This window comes from Mirounga angustirostris, unplaced genomic scaffold (assembly GCF_029215605.1).
Source record: "Mirounga angustirostris isolate CCGP_5_RB_7025 unplaced genomic scaffold, mMirAng1.0.hap1 SCAF_9, whole genome shotgun sequence".
Lineage (NCBI taxonomy): Eukaryota > Metazoa > Chordata > Mammalia > Carnivora > Phocidae > Mirounga > Mirounga angustirostris.
The window spans coordinates 27349575-27368177 of record NW_026991717.1 but is presented as its reverse complement, the minus strand read 5'-3'; the positions used below and the strand labels follow the sequence as shown (position 1 = coordinate 27368177).

General features: G+C 37.9%; 1 protein-coding gene and 1 pseudogene across 3 annotated transcripts in view; both read right to left on the bottom strand.

Annotated features, from left to right (window-relative positions):
* Positions 1–18603, bottom strand: part of GABRG3 (gamma-aminobutyric acid type A receptor subunit gamma3) — an 804322-nt gene that overhangs the window by 341269 nt on the left and 444450 nt on the right. For 2 of the 3 annotated variants that reach the window (XM_064598512.1, XM_064598511.1), the window contains exons 1-2: positions 15190–15317; positions 13125–13207 (exon numbers count right to left, since the gene is read on the bottom strand). In XM_064598512.1, coding sequence (XP_064454582.1) covers positions 13125–13207; positions 15190–15317 — 211 coding nt within the window. Of the gene's footprint in view, positions 1–13124; positions 13208–15189; positions 15411–18603 lie in introns of those variants that run through there. The other variant, XM_064598509.1, reaches the window with a different exon arrangement.
* LOC123861987 (glia-derived nexin-like) lies at positions 2376–9153 on the bottom strand (annotated as a pseudogene).

Sequence of the window (18603 nt, the reverse complement as noted above, 5' to 3'; positions counted from 1 at the left end):
TGCAAACTATCCTTGGACAGTTGAAAGGGCAGGAGAATTTAAAGGAGAAAAAGACAAGTTTTATAGTAGACAGGCAGGGAATTCAAAATATTTTTTGTAGTAGTTCTGTGGTCACAGTTTACCATGTTTTTCTGTTGCTCTCTAAGTGCACCCACCTTGGCATGGCTCAAATAATCCTGGAACTGTACACACACCCTTGCTGAGATGCACTTTAACCCCTAAGCAGAGTAGAAAACTACGAAGCTTCCTAAGAGCCCAGCCACAGGGAAAAAGCAGGTGAGTGAAGAGTGCTGCTTTCTATCTATGGCTCACCTGATTCAGGCAGAACCCCCTGAATCAGGATCTAGAGGCAGGCTCCCCACCGTGGTTCACTCAGTGGAACAAGGCAAAGCAGAGGGGGGAGAAGCTCCAAGAATTCCTAGTACCTATCATTTAACAAGCTTTTACAAATGACATCAACAATGCTTTGATAAAGAATATGCCAGATTCTCCTTTGAAAAATTCATCCTTTCCCTAGGAATCCCCTGAGATTTACATTTCCAAGTTCTTTTTCTGTCTGGAATGTTTGGGGAAATGGAAGCAGTAGTTGTGTCATGTCCTGCATGCAGGTTCATGCCTTTCAATCATCCACTGAGGAGGAAGTGTTCAGAGTATGGATGGAAGAGATAGAGAATACATTTCTAGAATGCCCTACAAGGGGTCATTTGCCTTGACATTGGTTCTATTTAACTAATAACTGCCCAGGTAAAGGCTGGTCTGGTAGAGAAAAGCCTGGATTTGGGGAAGCAAGAGTTGATTTTATCTACCATGCACAAGCTGTATGACCTTGAATCTGAATTTTTACTATTTATGTAAGACTCCATTTTCTCATCTGTAAAAGGGGATTGGCAGGTGAGAATGGGGTTCAAAATGTGCTTCCCTGCACACTGACACGAAACATATGCACAAAAGAGGATCTGTCACTGCTCTCTGGCCACTGCTTGGTGCTGGGTGTGGCATCAGCCCAGAGGGAGAACTGGATTCACCTTTGCTCTAACTCAGCAGTGGCAGGACCCAGACACATTGACACTGAGATTTACTAACTGGCATTTACTCCTCTTCCAAATTAATTACCTTGGGAGAATGGAGCATTGCCTCTTAAAACCCTGAAAATCAGCCAACATTCTCAGACATTTCATACATCACTGTAGCAGCAGTGACATTTCCCTAATAATTTTTCTAGCTCCAATGTGGTTACAAGTTGACATAAGTGTCAAAGATAGAAAGTACTCGTGTGTGTGTGTGTGTGTTTATTTTTGCCTTAAATGGTTTACTGGGATAAAGCCACACTGCAGCAAAATACCTCTCATATCTTATGACATGGGTATCTGTTTTTGCTCCACCTGTCCTCTACCAATAACAATAAAAATAATAGTGATAATCAAGACCACAGACTCAATAGCCATTGGACTTGATTCAAACCTCTGGTGATGTAGTAGATGACCTCATTGCTCTTGCTGGATTTCCACAGCTGTGAAAGTCATTGTGAAACACAGGGCCTCCAGGGTCACTGTAAGGATCAAATGGGGTGATGATCATAAGTGCTCAGAACAGTGTCTGGCACATACTAAGTGCGCCTACATAAGTGTTAGGGGTAAACTGAGGATTCCCATGTTCCAGCATGGAGGTCTGTGCTTAATATTAAGCCACAACCCCTCTACCCCAGCCTGTGTGTAGGTCTGAGCAAGGAAGAGGCCAGGGCTTCCCTGATACTCAGCATGGCTCATACTTTATTTTTAAAGTTCAAAAACGTTTTTTAAACTTTATTTTAGAGAACACATGCATTATATAAAACAACAAAAACACACAAAGAGAATAGAGATTTCACCATTTCTATTCCTTCACATAATGCTTATTACCAAGACTTTGTTAAGGGAAAAATTTTAAAGGCAAATTAATGATGTATTGTGTGGTGACTAAGATAACAATAAAATTAAATTAAATTAAAAAAAATGAAAACAACTACTAAATGTCTCTCCTGCCCCCACCACACTGATTAAATTTCTTCTGGAAAGCCAAATATAGAAATAAAATAAAACAAAAATCCTGAACTGGAGGGTAGATACTCAAGTGGATTGTTGACATAGGTAACTGTTCATTAGTTTAAGGCATTCATTTCTCCATTACAGTGTTTCAGCTGTCCTGCCCTGTTTTCCCTCTAACATACATCCCAGAGCAGAAGTGCTTATATCTTTGGGTATCTGTTCCTAAGAATTCGTTTTAAAAAAGAAAATACTGTACAAAAATTTGTAACAGAACTATAAAAAATGTAGGAAAGCAGTCCTTTCTTCATAGCCAAGCAGTCTCTGCTTTGCCTGGTTTCTTTTGTGTACTCTTCAGGGTTTGTTTGTCTGCCCCAAGAGTAAGACAGTGCTTGTGGGATAATGTTAGATGAAAGGTAAAAAAATATCTGTCTACAATAAACAAAGGAAGTAATGATGTTGTGATTAGATTCCCAGTTGTTGCTGCTGAAGTTTTGGTTCCATCTTTGCTGACTTCAAGTTTTGCTTTTTGCAAGATGTAAGAAACATGAAGGTTTTCTGATCTTGTTATTTTTGCAGAATTTACTTTGATGGATCAAGCACCCTGGCAACACCAACAACTTTCAGTGGCTCCTTCAAATCAGTTTGTGCTATGGCTGGGTACTTGGGCAGGATAGCTGCATGCTCTTGACGCCATGGTGTTCACATCAGCTGTCTATGGTATTGGTACTGATGTGGCGGTAATGGCCAAGGATGGGGGTGGAGGTCTTGGTTGGCAGAATGGTCAGCCTGCTGATGCTTTCCCCATGATATGGTAGTTCAATGAAGTTGTACCATAAATCACTGGGGGTGCTTTTGACCCCCACCAGAACACAGAGAGCTGGACTAGTACTGACACTGATACGACTTCCCATCAGCTGCCAAAAATGTACTTTCTTTGTATTCTCAGATTGAAACCTTGATTTTCTTAAACCTTAAATTACACCTCACTGACAAGACCCAGTCCAGTGAGCATGCCATTGATATGGTCTAGGGAAAGGGGACTGGCTATCACATTGCTGGCTTCATTTTTAACACAGTCACAGAGCTTGGTGTCTTCAGACAATCCTATACAGAAATGTGTGCATTGTTGGGCAGATTCTTTTGACTAGGAGAAGTCAAGCCCAGTAGGAAATGCTAATAACTACTGAGGGTTTGGCTTTTTTCTTTTCCCTAGAAAGCCTTTCCTGTGCAGAGTGTGTCTACTATAGTTGTGCATCATTGGGAAATCCAACAGAAAGAGGGAAAATGTGCAAACATCTCTCACACTTGTTCCTGCCACCCTAATCCCATTGATGTTGACATCCTTGACTAAAACAACTAGAAATCTCTAAACAGAGTGCCTCTAGTCCCTTTCCATCATTTAGTAACTTGCTGCTATTCTCACCTTACAGATGGGAGGAGGGAGGTTTAAAGAGATTTAGAGAGATGTTACTACTGCTAATCAGAGAAATTATTGATTGTGTTCTCATCTAGGATTTTTATGGTTTCAGGTCTCACACTTAGGTCTTTAATCCATTTTGAATTTATTTTTGTGTATGGTGTAAGAAAGTTGTCCCATTTCATTCTTTTGTATTGTAGCTGACCAGTTTTCCCAACACCATTAATTGAAGGTACTGTCTTTTTCCCATTGCATATTCTTTCCTCCTCTGTTGAAGATTAATTGACCATAAAATTACGGGTTTCTTTCTGGGTTTTCTATTCTGATCTATTGATCTATTTGTGCCATTACCATACTGTTTTGATTACCACCACTTTGTAGTATATCTTGATATCTGGGATTGTGATGCCTCCAGTTCTATTTTTCTTTTTCAAGATTGCTTTGGCTATTCAGGGTCTTTTGTGGTGCCACACAAATTTTAAGATTGTTTGTTCCAGTTCTGTAAAAAATGCTATTGGAATTTTGATAGAGATTTCATTAAATCTGTAGATTGCTTTGGGTAGCATATAAAATCTTACCATTAGAAATGGCATGGATGGAGCTAGAGAGTATAAATTCTAAGCAAAATACATCAGTCAGAGAAAGACAAATACCGTATGATTTCACTCATATGTGGAATTTAAGAAACAAAACAAACAAGCAAAGGAAAAAAAAAAAAGAGAGAGAGAAACAAAGAAATAGACTCTTAACTATAGAAAACAAACTGATAGTTACCAGAGGGAAGGTGGGTGGAGGAATGGGTGAAATAGGTGATGGGGATTAAGGAGTACACTTGTCCTGATAAGCACTAGGTAATGTATGGAATTGTTGAATCACTATATTGTACCCCTGAAACTAATATAACACTGTATTAAAACAAAAACATAATAAAAAAAATAAAGGGGTTTAAAGAGGTAAATGAAGTTCCCTGATATTCTATAGTGAGTGAGGTGGCAGCTGGGATTCCAGCCCAGAAAGCCTTGCATCATGTCCTCGGCCCCTCCCTCACAGACTCTGCTCCCAGTACTCTGCTGCCACAGGGTTCTCCATAGTAATGAGGATCAGATGACTCCCTCCTGACCTCTAGGGGAGTCCTGGGCAGTGGCTCCCATTGTAAACACACTGTCACTTAATTTAATCTTCAGTGACAGATGAGGTAAGTATTATTATTCTGATTTCATAGATGAAAAAACTAATATTCAGAAGGGTTAAACAATATGAAAACACCTATACAGTGAGAAGTGGTGAAAGTGGGAAGAGATCCCACTCCTATTTCACTCTAGAACTCTGATGCTTCCACTTTGCTTTTTTACAGGCACACAGTGTTTGGAATGTGCAGACAGCCCCTGTATACATTCTTGTGCAAAAGTCAAAAATCACACTCTTCTCCATGTGATCCAGCCTTGAATACAGGCACACCTACAAGACCATTTGCTGCATACCCTTTAGATGTCAAGGGAAGTGGTCTTGCTGTTATATGATAGGATCTGCAGGATACTGAAAAGTCACCTTCTCTAGCACCTCCTTGACCTTCTTACCACTGTACCATCCTCCCTCCTTCCACCTGCTGTAAGTCATTTGGGAAAGAGGCAAGATGCCTCCAGGGATCCACTGTGACAGGGTTTGCTACAGTGGGACTACATGAAACAAAGAGCTTCTGTAAAGCAAATGAAACAATCAACAAAATGGAAGGCAATCTCCAAAATGGGAGAAAATATTAGGAAACCATATATCTGATAAGAGGTTAATATCCAAAACATATAAAGAACTCACACAACTCAGTAGGGGAAAAAATAAAGTGATTAAATAATGGTCAAAGGACCTGAATAGATATTTTTTCAAAGAAGATGTACAGATGGCCAACAGGTACAAGAAAAATGTTCAATACCACTAATGATCAGGGAAATACAAATCAAAACGACAATGATATGACACCTCACACCTATCAGAATGGCTATTATAAAAAAGATAACAGTATTAGGCTAGGATGTGGAGTAAAGGGAACCCTGTGTCCTATTGGTGGGAATGCCAACCAGTTCTACTGCTATGGAAAACAGTATGGATGTTTCTCAGAAAATTAAAAATAAAACTACCTTACAATCCATCAATTCCACTTTTGGGCATGTATTCAAAGGAAATGAAGTCAGGATCTCAAAGAGATCTGCATACCCGTGTTCATTTTAACATTCATAACAGCTAAGACATGGAAACAACTTAAGTGTCCATCAGTGGATAAATAAAGTAGTTGTGATATATACATATATATACACATAGACACACACACACACACAATGGAATGTTATTCACTCTTAAAAAAGCAAAAAATCCTGCCATTTACAATAACATGGATGGATCTTGAGGTCATTATCCTAAATGAAATAAACCAGACACAGAAAGACAAAGAGTGCATGATCTCACTTATGTGTGGAACCTAACATAGTCAAACAGTTAGCAGAGAGTAGAAAGATGGCTTCCAGGGGCTGGAAGGATGAGGTAATAGGGAGGTAATGGTCAAAGGGCACAAAGTTTCAGGTATTCAAGATAAATAAATTCTGGCGATCCACTCTATAGCATGGCGCCTATAGCTAACAATACTTTACTATGTAAATAAAATGTTAAGAGGGTAGATCTTATGTTAAGTGTGGTTATCAAAAACTAAAAAATTATAATAATGTAATAATAAAAATATAATAATAATAAAATAATAAAAAATAATAATAGGAGCTGGAGGAAACTTTGAGATATGATGGATATATTTGATGATGATTTCAGGGGTACATATTTACCCCCAAACTTACTGAGTTGTACACATTAAATATTTACAGCTTTTTACATGTCAATCATACCTCAATAAAGTGATTTCAAAAATAAAAGTGGCAGAAGATGGCAGAGGAGTAGGAAACCTGGATTTCATCTGGTCTCAGGAATTCAGCTGGATAGGGATCAAACCATTATACAGATTATTTAGCCCAGACGGGCAAGGTGGGGCAATTCCACCTCTGGCAAAGACATTTGGGAACCACGGCAACAGGCCCCTATGAACTCAACAGGAGATCGAAGAAAAGAATAGCAGCAACTCTCTGAACAGAAAAGCGACCACTTTCTGGAAGGTAGGATGCGCGGAGAAGTGAATCCGAGGCAATATTTGGGAGGATAGATGGCAGGGGAGGGGGCATCCATCGGCCACTTCTGGCAAGTGATAGAGCAGTGGAGCACAAAATTGGAACTTTTAGAAGTCGGCTCCACTGAGGGACGTCGCTCCAGTGGCTAAGCGAGGGGTGGAACCCTCGCTAGGACAGCGTGGTCTCAGGACCCTCAGGGTCACAGAAAGACTGCGGGTGCCTGAGTGCGGAAGAGCTCCCAGGTATCGGAGTGGGGAATCCTGCTGCAGAGATGGAGCCAAGGCTCTCAGCTCAGAGTTGCCATAAACCGTGATCCGCAGCACAGTCGGGCCACTGCTCCTCCAGCAGGGAACCAACAAGTGGCAGATCCGGGGAGACTCCCCTTCCTTCCCTGGGAGGAGCAGTGTGGGAGTGCACCGCAGGGATCTGCTGGGTTTGGAGACTCCACACGGGGTCAGGTGCCAGAGATAGAAACGCTCGGTCACAGGCCAGGTGAGTACAGAGTGTGGCCAGAGACCAGGGAGACGGGAGTGATTGACTGCTTTTCTCTGGGGGCTCACTGAGGAATAAAAATACCTGGCAAAATCTTTCCTATGTTCCATCAAAGTAAGATCTGGCCAACATTGAAAGTGGTTTTCTCACAGGCAATTTATGTACTTTGCCATAATCTCCACCATGACCTGTTGTACGCTGGAGCCTGAAATTAAAGGTTGGCTGCTTTTTACTAGTCAAGCATGTAGTCATACTTCTTGCTGTATACTTATAAGGAAAAAAAAAAGTATATATGGTAACCAGAGTCATTCACTGAAATTCTTGATGTGGCTCAGTTTTTTTGTTTTTGTTTTGTTGTTGTTGTTGTTGTTCATTGCATTTGCAACCCCTACCCTATGGTATAGGAGAGGATGGTGCAGAGCCAAGAAGGGCTAAGAGTAAATCTTGGCATTCATATAGAATACAAGTTTCTTAGAGTTAGGAGCACTAGATAAGGAAAAATAGAAACAGAAATTTTTGCAATGGGGAAAATAATATTGAAGGATGATCAAAGATAACTATTTCTGTAGGTCCTAATATATATTTTCAATTTATCTTTATAAGAACAATTTAAAAATAATCCATAGATCAGGAATAGAAAGCAATATCCCTCTTAATATGATAGAATAACAGTTTCAGATATTAAAAGAGATATGGAAGAAGTATCAGATCTCAACATCAGAAGGAAGCTGAACATATCACAGAAAATGGAGGGGTGGACTTGAAGTTTATTTTGGTACATGTGAGGTACTGTTACTGAGTAGATAATCAAATTCCTAAGAAAAACACAACAGGTTAGTGTAACCTCATTCCTTCACAGAAACTTCTCATGAAATTGAGTAAAGTGAAGCACAACTGACATTAGCCACCAGATGCCATTTCTCACCAAGCACATAGCTACTCTCCTGAAGGAGGGGCTCATGGAGTGCTAGAAGAGCTAGCAAACATCACTCCTCATCAAGTAACCATAAAGGAATATGGAGGATGATCCTATTGTCATGATGATTATGATCCTCTTTAGAGGCTTCCATTCTACTCACAATGACTATATTTTATTCTTTTCATATGTGTTGTTCTGCAGGTGAAATATTAAATCATATAACTAAAACCTGTAGAATAAACTATTTTTGGTTTGGAACATGCAATTAAAATTCTATGAGTAAAATCCATAGATACTAAATCTTTGTGTTTAAATTGATCTATACACAAGCTATTGAGGATGCCTTAGTTTACAGTTTGGTAAAATGAAAATATAAAGGATATAGATTAGTGTTGTATAGAGCTATATTTTGAGTGAAAAGGAGATAAACATCCATAAAAGGAATAGTAAAGCATGCACTTTCAAGACAGAGAGTGGAAAGAAATGAAGTTAGAGAGAGAGGAAAGAATCTTGTTGGTTATGGTAAAGCATTCAAGTCTGATACTCATCACCAGGGGAAAGAATTTTGAATGGTTAGAAGTACTGGAATGATTTAGACAGATACATATTTTAAAAAGCCAGTGCCAGGATATATGTATATAATGAACTTGAAATATAAGAGTGGGAGCAAAAAACCCAACAGGTGGAAATAGTTAGCAGTGAACAAGTTCAGGGACATTTTTGAGTTAGAGTCAATAGTAACTGGTTTGATACAATGGAAGAAGCACTTTCCAGAAGTCAGAGGATCCCATTTCTAATCCCTTAACCTAGGAGAATGACAGCATCTGTTTCTGTTTCTTCATCTACACATGAGCAAGATGGACTAGATGAGGACTTTTGAAACTCTGGACTACAAATTATGTAGCTGAGAGGTGCAAAATACCATGTGAAATTATCTAAGTGTGTGAATAAAGGACCATAAGTTTGTTCACTCTCATAGTGATATGTGAGCCCAAAATATGTAAGAACCGCTATACAAGATTGTTTACCATTGAGATCTCTATGCTGGTACTTCTGACTCAGGGTCTCCAGAAATCTCCCATAATTCAGAAATTTGTTTTGCTGAAGTGAAGGAAGAGGCATGGGATCTTGTTTTGTCATTTTTCACCTTATTATTTCACTTAAGCCCTTAAAGTATTAATTTATCAGCAACTTGGACCAATTTTATTTAGGAATTGGACCTATAATACCAGCTTGGTATGATTACTCATATTTCTATCTTTTTGAAGATAAGATTTTTGGGGGGTGTTGAGTTTGATAAGTTTTTTTATAGATTTTGGATACTAGCCCTTTATCTGATAAGACATTTGCAAATATCTTCTCCCGTTCTCTAGGTTGTCTTTTGGTTTTGTCTACTGTTTCCTATGCTGAAATTTAAAATCGGTTTAAATTTATGGAAAAAATTACAAAGATACTACAGGGAGTTCCCAATACCACACCCAATTTCCCCTATTATTAATATCTTACATTAATATGTACATTTGCCACAATTAATGAGCCAATATTGATATATTATTGTTAACTCATGTCCAGTCTTCTTCTTTCAGATTTCATCCATTTGCACCTAATGCTCTTTTTCTATCCTGGGATGCCATCCAAGATACCACATTGGCTATGATGGTTTCAAAGACATTCCTTGCTCTGTCAGTGGCATTGACAGTTCTGAACACTACTGTTCAGGTTTTTGTAGAAGTAGGATTTGTCTGGTGTTTTTCTTATGATTAAAAGGGGGTTATGGGTTTTTAGGAGGGAGACCACAGAGGTAAAGTGCTGTTATCATCACATCATATAAAGGTACATACTATCGATATGATTTACAACTGTTGATATTGACCTTAATCACCTGGCTGAAGTAGTGTTTGTTAGTTTTCTCCACTATAAGATACATTTTATTCCTTTCCATTATAAACTTCTTGGAAGGAAGTTACTATGCTCATCTTTGACTTAAGGGGTAAGGAGTTATGTTCCACCTCCATGAGGGTGGAATATCTATATAAATTATTTGGAATTCTTCTGCATGGGAGATTTGTCTCTTTTCCCAATCTACTTAAGGTGAAGTTATATTCTGTTATATATCAAATTTTATCTGTTCATCAATTGATGGGCATTTGAGTATATCTGTATTTCCATCTTTATAGCAGCACCACACCACACTGTCTTGGTTATTGTAGCTTAGTAGTAAGTTTTGAAATCAGAAGTGTGAGCTCTCTCAATTTGTTTTTCTTTCAAGATTGTTCTGCTATTCTAGATTTCTTTAATTTCCCCATAAATTTTAGAATCAGTTTGTCAATTTCAGGGAAAAAGAGCCAGCTGGGGTTTTGATAAGTATTGTACTGAATCTATAGATTATTTTGGAAAGCGTTACCACCTTAAAAACATTAAGTCTCTGTTCATGAACATAGAATGCCTTTCCATTTGTTTAGATCTTCTTTCCTTTCTTTCAACAACATTTTTGTAGTTTTCAACATACAAGTCTTGCATTTATTTTGTTAAATTCATTCTTAAGTATTATATTCTTTTTGATACTTTTGTAAATGTAATTGTTTTCTTACTTTCCTTTTCAAGGTTTAATTTCTAGTTTATAGAAATGCAAATGTTGTTTGTATATTGATCTTGTATCCTGCAATCTTAATTCAATCATTCTAAATTTATTGATTTGTTTCATTACCTAATACGTGGCTTATCTTGCAGAAAGCCTCATGTGCACTTAACAACAATGTGTATTGTTGTTGTTCAGTGGACTATTCTATAGATATCTACTAGATCTGGTTGCTTTGAAGTACTGTTCAAGTCTTCTGTTTCCCTGATAGACCTTCTATTTATAGTTTTTCTATCCATTTTTTAAAGTGAGTTATTAAAGTACCTATTGTTTTTGAATCATCAGTTTTTCCCTTCAGATCTGTCAATTTTTGCTTTATGTATTTTAATGTTCTATTATTAGATGCATGCATGTTTATTATTACTGTGAATTTCTTGATGTGCTGACACATTTTATCATTATAAACATCCTTCTTTGTCTTTAATAACAATTTTCTTTAATATATTTTGTCTTATATTAATATAACCAATCCAACTCTCTTTTGGACACTATTTGCATTCTATATCTTATTTCATCCTTTCACTTCCAAATAATTTGTCTTTGAATCTAAATTGTGTCTCATATAGACAGTATATAGTAGGATCATGATCTTTTACCCTTTCTCCCACTTTTGCTTATCCATGCATCTGTTGATGGACACTTGTGTTGCTACCACAGGGAAAGGAGATAACCTCAGCTTGTGGACTCAGGAGAAACTCTCCCTAAAAGTAGATTCCCTGTCCTGATTTGGCTCTAGGAACAACAGAAAAGCAAAAAAGTCTTTCTAAGAATATAAAATCACAGCCTGAAATCACAGACATGTAGCTAGAATTCACACCAACTATGTAGCCTAGGAATCCAGGCTTGAACTTTAAAGTTATAGAGACCCCAGGCAGAGCCAGAGCAAAACCTGTTTAGAAAAACCTGTTTTAAATGTAAGCCTCAAAGAAATCCCACAGAAAAAGAATCCAAGAAACATGAGCTCAAATGAACAAATTATTTATTGAACAGAAAAGTAAATTAATTACCATGTAACCAAGTAAAACAAAACAACAAATTCTGCAAATTGCTCCCACAAAGATATTGGAAAGTTTTGGAAATTTAAATAAGTGGAAGATGACATTAAAAATTTAGTAAAGAAATGAGATGCTGTCAAATTGCATAAAGAATTAGAAAAAAGCAAAAAATAGGATGTCTAATAATAAGAAACAACCATTAAAGTTATGTAGTAGTAATAATTATAGTTATAGTAGTTATAGATGAATTAATAGCATATCAGAGCATTGGAAGGATCTACATAGCTAAATTGGGTTTACTGAGAACACTAATAAATAGTGAAGTGGACAAATCATTAGGAAAATTGTATACATATATACCAAACTGACTCACAAAGAAATAGACTATTTGAATGGTTCTATAACTTTTAAAGTAATTAAATAAATAGAGAACAGCAGGCCTAAATGAATCTACAGGCAAGTTTACCAGACATTCATAGATATTAGCCACCTACTTGCTGGGCATTAAAAATTTGTGTTACCAACAAATATAATGGCTTGGGAGAAAATATTATTTTAAATTAGGATTTAAACTAATCTCTACAAAAGAATATTTTTACCCAATCTAAGAGATCAATGAAATTTTGCTTTTCTACCTTGCCTTTTTCTGTACCTAAAATGAACTATAAAATGTGTTCATCTCTTATTTCATTTTTGTCTTTTCACTATAATGTCTGGTGAGGGAAGCCACAAAACCTCTGCCTGAGATTTCATCACATTTGTTTGTCAAGCTCCATATGCAATTTTATAGAAAGCCAATAAAGTTAATTAAATTCTTATGAGTCATACTTAGCTACTTGTAATCAATACATTTAAAAGGAACTATCCTGAATTCTACAGATGTATTTCCATATTGAGCTTTACTTAAAAAGTTATTTTATAAATACACATAAATTTGATATTTCCTTTTATATGTATCCCTGTATGTATTAGATATTGTCTTAAAGAATTTGTGAATGATTACTCGTTAGCTAATATTAATCATATGTAAAATATTAGAAAATAAAATACTGAAAAATTATATCCTACAATACGGCAATAAGACAAATATAAATATATTTAAATAAAATTTTTTATCTTTCTATTCAGAAAACAAAACAACTTGCTTGAAGATGATATTAAACCCAAAAATATTGTAAATGAATTTTGTATACTTCCAAATATGCACAGCTCATTAACATAAGGGTCTTTGGTAAGTCAACTGTTCACCAATTTCTGACTCTTTCATTATTATAAGTAATGGTCAAGTTACTCACAGCTTTTTCAAAGCTACCTATTCTGTAACATACATCCAAACAATAGAGTTAAAACACCCATGTGTCTAATACCAAAACCATTATCCCTTTTTTCTATGCACAATGATGCATGACCATCTGCCATAAATCAACAGAAAATAGACATTCCTTTACACAGCATTTATACCCCAAGTTGGTACTCACAGCTGGAGAAAATCAGTGGGCAGGAGTGCTCATCCATGGGGAAGTTGTGCAGCTGCAGCTGGCATTCTGCATTTATAGTGAGCCTGCAGGAGAGCCAAGGGTCACTCTTGAGGTCTGCCAGGAGCAACCCAGAAAAGTCCCAGATCAAAGCCAAAGAGCAGTCATTTTACCAAAATTGGGGAGTGAGAGCAGTGCACTTAACTCACTCTTGGCAGTGGTGCCATTCAGGGATACCATTTAGTGGTTTTTGTGTTATTTTGTTCTGTTTTTAAGTATTGGTAGCAGAGAGAACTTCAGTTAGTAAAATTCCAAATATGTCTAGAAATACAAGCAAAGTCAAAGAGGAGACAAATAAAAACAACTGTTATTTTATATGTCTTTGTCTTCGATCTGTTTTACTGAATTAAAACCTTCTTCCATTTTGAAACTGGTGTATTTGTCTAGGTAGGTATAATGCAAAACTAATCCACTTGTAGAATGGACTTCATATTTAGACAACTCTCTCATTAGACTAAGCAGGTGGTGGCTATACAAGTGTGTGCCTTGCATCCTTCCAGAGCAGAAAGCTCTGGGGCCAGAGTTCCTATGAAGGATCCCAGGGTAGGCCATGTCCCCATTCTGGTTTGCTGAGGCTCACCTTTACATCAGAGTCTCATCCGCACTCCATTAAGACTGATGTGGAAACACCTGTTACAGACTCCAACTCTCTACCTATAATCCATCAGCAGAGTTCCCTACTGTGGATTTGTTGTTGTTGTTGTTCTCCGCCTGCCAAAATTATTATTTCCCTGAAAGTTGAAATTCTCTAATCTTCCACTTCTTTTGATTTTAATCAGTACTTTTATTTGTGCTGTGGATACTTGTTTACCATTCTGAGTTACAGACTTCTCTGCATGGCCACAATTCACCTGCAATTAAGAGTTCATGTACTGAACGTGGGGGTGGGAGAGGAGATGTGCCCAGGGGCTGGTGGTGGGCTTTACTGAGCCAGGAAGATACATGCGTCAGAAGAATTAGACAAGTCACCATCTCCTGAGGCATGCTGAATTTGCAATGCCTTTTAGACCCTCAGGAGGAGACATCCCATAGGCAGGTGGCTCCAAGTTTCTGGAGTCCAGAGGGGAAGTTCTGGGTTGGAGGTAGGCATATGGGAAGCCTCAGCATAGATGTGGGAATGGATGAACTAAGTCAGCAGGAGAAAAGAAAGTGAGTAAAGTAATGAGGAAGTCCCGAGGCAGAAAGAACAGGAGAAAAGACTGCACAAAAGCAGGAGCAGGAGACATAGAGAGGAGCCATGGTGCTGCAAAGGTGGTGAGAGAAAGTGTTAGAAGAGAGTGAGCACATATAGTGCTCCTAAGGGATGACGGGCAGTGGGGACAACAGTGTCTGGAGGGTACTGTCCTGATCCTAATGCTAGACAAACAGAAAGGCTGGCCAAGGTGCAGGGCATTCCTTTGGTATGTTACAGTTGGGTGTTCAGTTAGACTTGGGCCACCCTAGTGCAAAGACTTCTGAGAGATACAGACACAGGTTCAAACTCTGATAACACTAGTTCCCAGTGGTGACTTTGGACAGGCAAGTCAGTTCACTTCTCTGAAGTGCAGTTTCTCTTACCTTGCCCAGCTTTGTAAGGACTGCCTGGCCCACAGGAAGTCTCATTACACTGTAGCTGCCACTTCCATTAGGGATGCGTTGGGGAATACCCTCTGTGCTCTTTTTTTTTTCCTGTAGTCTTAAATTTGGCTATGATTACATTTGTTAATTAGTACACCAAGACATCTTTATTTTCTTAGGTGAGTGGACCTGTGGTTAAATATATTAAAGAAAATTCCACAGTCCACTTCCAGCAGAAATGGATTCTGATGAAGGAATGAGTTTATATTCATTGTAGAACATTTGTGTGCCTTTATTTTCACACATAGTGGCATTAGGACAAACTTTTTCAGGATGCTGTAGCATGTCAAACGTGAGAAGTGACAGAACGCAGAAATGAAAATAGGGTCCCATCTCTACAGTGATCTAAATTATCAGCCCGCCAGTGATTAAAAATCCACCAACATCTCACCTTAAAGTATAAAGGATTTTCCCATCATTCCAAATTCTGAGTAGCTGATTGGGAGTGGTGATCCAGTGAGCCTCTGCAGTTTTAGAATTACGGAAGATTGTGTCTGGAATCCATATTAATCCCACCATGTTGCTGTTCAGAGTGAGTATTTTCATAGTACTGTTGAATCGAAGGCGACTGTCTGTCCAGGTCTGAGCAAAAAATATGTCAATTTGGTATTCCTGAAACAGAACAAAAGGAGAGGCAAAGTGGTTCTATTAATGAATTTTCTGTATGTTTCATTTTCTTTGTCAAAAGTTTGGGTTTCCTCCATGTTTACGCCCTTAATCCCCCACATCCCTTTCTGTTAGAGCTTTAGTATAGTGCATGGCTCAACATGGTAAACATTTTAACAAATGATAACAAGTATTATTAGTCAATAATGTGATAACATATGTACAAAAGATTCTGTAAGTCTTAAATTGTAATAAACACATAAAATGTGATAAGGGGTCAAGTGGTAGTAGACTATAATTCAAAGCACAGAATAAATCCCCCTGCATTCACAAGTCTAAGTTTTAACAGGTAATGTTACCTATTGAAGCCTCATTCTAATCTGTAAAATGGGTGGAATGCCCACCTCCTAAATGGGTTATAAAGAAGAAAGGAAATGATTACATGAAAAACCCTTAATGTCTGGCATAGATCCATACAGTATTAGCTTATATAATAATGATCATTTTCATTTAAAAACCTTATCAAACAACATAATCTAAATCAAAAAGAAAAGTAAGAAACAAGCAACAACAAAGAACTATAAAGGTGACAGACACCCAAGCCAAATGCTGATTCAACAGAAGGCTGGTGAGGCTCCCACGACCTCTGTAATTGGAAACCTTTTGGTATTCCAGCACAGAATAAGGCTTTGCTGCAACCATTAGATGTGGAATAGGACTAATTTCACCAAGAGACCTAAATAAATGTCCCTAGGGGCACCTGGGTGGCTCAGTCGGTTGAGCGTCTACTTTCGGCTCTGGTCCTGATCTCAGGGTCCTGGTATCGAGCCCCACATGGGTCTCTCTGTTCAGCTGGGAGTCTGCTTCTCCCTCTCCCTCTGTGCTCTCTCTCTCTCTCTCTCAAGTAAATAAATAAAATCTTAAAAAAAAAGAAAAGAAATAGTCCGAGACTGGACCACTTCAGAGGCCCTTCCCCTAAACACAGTTTCAAGGATTATCATCAATTAGGCCCATAGTAAAGTGGATCTAGAAGCAGACTGTTAGAGATTTTTATACCTTTCAGTTTCATTTACATATTAGATATAATAATGAATTACTATTACAGAGTGTGGGTTCAGTAATTCTCAACAAATCCCACATTTATCCTTACCATCAAGTTTCCAGTTAAAGAACCTTTCTGAGGTAGTTAATTCAACTGACCAGATCCTGATTTTTATTAACTAATCCATTCATTCATCATCTCTTTGCTGCAGTGAGTATGCCATGCCCTGCAAACCACTGAAGACCCAGCACTGCGCCAACAAGAAAACTCCCTCCCTTCATGGAGCTTATATTTTAGTCTGGGAATTAAACATACAATTAAGGTGAAAAAACAGCAAGTTTGATGGTCACACATAGCAACCAGAAAAATGAAGTCGGTGTATCACTTAGGATTCCAGCTAGAAAAGACAAAAAACATCCAAGTTTTTAATGTAGAAAGAATTATGTATAGGGAATCTGAGTCTTGCTTAAGCATTTGACCAGCTGCAGGAGCAAATGCCAGGGAAGCAGAAGCTGAGGGCAGGTTATTGTGGGAGCTTCCAGAGTTGAATGAAATCTCAACATCCAGAGGGGCCCAGTGCAAGTCCTCCCCTCTGTCCATGTGTCTGCCTAAACATGCCTCTGGGGGATAATAGCCTCTGTCTCATTATTGCCTTCCAGAACTTTGCACATGTCTCTCATTAACAGACTCTGACCTTGGAATTGTACACCGAGAGAAACAAAGAGGAAGTTTGTGTGTGTGTTGTGTATGCATGTGTGTTATTTCCTGTTGTATACTGACTAATTTTAAAATGGGTTTGGGGGCACCTGGATGACTCAGTTAAGTGCCCAATTCTTGTTTTCAGCTCAGGTCATGATCTCAGGGTCCTGAGAAGTGAGGAGTCTGCTTGGGATTCTCTCCCTCTCCCTCTGCCCCTTCCCCCACTCATGCGTGTGCTTTCTCTCTCTCTCTCTAAAAATAAATAAATCTTTAAAAATAAATAAATTAAAAGGGGTTTCAAACAGTGCTGAAACAAGTAAAATAAATCAGATAATGAAAGACAAATACCTGTGATCTCACTTATATGTGGAAACTAAAAAAAATTAAAAACTGAAGTCATGGATACAGAGAACAGACAGGCGGATTCCAGCGGTGGAGACTGAGAAGTGGGAGAAGAGGTGGGGGGAATCAAAAAGTACAAACTTCCCATTATAAAATGAATAAGTGCCAGGGATGTAATGTACAGCATTGTGACTATAGTTGACAATACTGTATTGTATAATCAAAAGTCACTAAGAGTAGATCTTAAAATCTCTCATCACAAGAAAAAAATATTTCTAACTAGACTTATCATGGTGCCATTTTGCAATATATATGTACATTAAATCATTATTTGTATATCTGAAACTAATATTATGTTAAATGTCAATTTTATCTCAATAAAAAACAAAAGAAAAAAAGAAAACCAGTGTATTAAAAAAGAATGCTGAAACAAATCTATAACACGTAGTGTTGGCTTAGGACTGGAAGCAAGGTGGCTCATGTCACACATGGGTGAAATGTTTGTTAAAGTTGACACCTGCAGTAAGGCAGAGCATGTCTAATGAGTGCATAGCTCTTTGCGCAAAGGTTGGAAAAGGAACATTAATTAGAACATGTTTGCCGCTATTGACTGTGCTTTGTAAGTTAACGTAAGAAAGAAATTATCTCAGAAGATAATTGGCCAGTTGGAAAGTAGTTATGAAAAAGAAAAGAAAGATAAAGCAAACATAGGTTCTTGCAGGGTTAGAACAGGCAACGGCTCCTAATCCCCCTCAGTAAATCATATCAAGAAACGCCTAGAGAGTTAAAAGCCTATTGAAACTCAGCTTTGCAGAAATAATCAGACCCACAGCTAAAAATCCCTAAATGGATTAAGTTGTCACCCTACAAAATCTTTAATTGTATAAATGTGGCTTCAGGATAAGAGACCAAAGTGTAACTCTTCCACTGAAGGTTGCTGCAGCCAAGGCACCTGTACTTAATTTAAGAGAAAGAGTAAAAAGAGTCCATTTGAAAACAAAAGGGTGGGAGAGGCAGTGGCATGCAAAAGCAAAGACACTTAGTGGATCCTAGAATTGTGTTGACAAAAGATATGTGAATATGGCTATGCACATTTGAAACTCTTCTAATACGTAA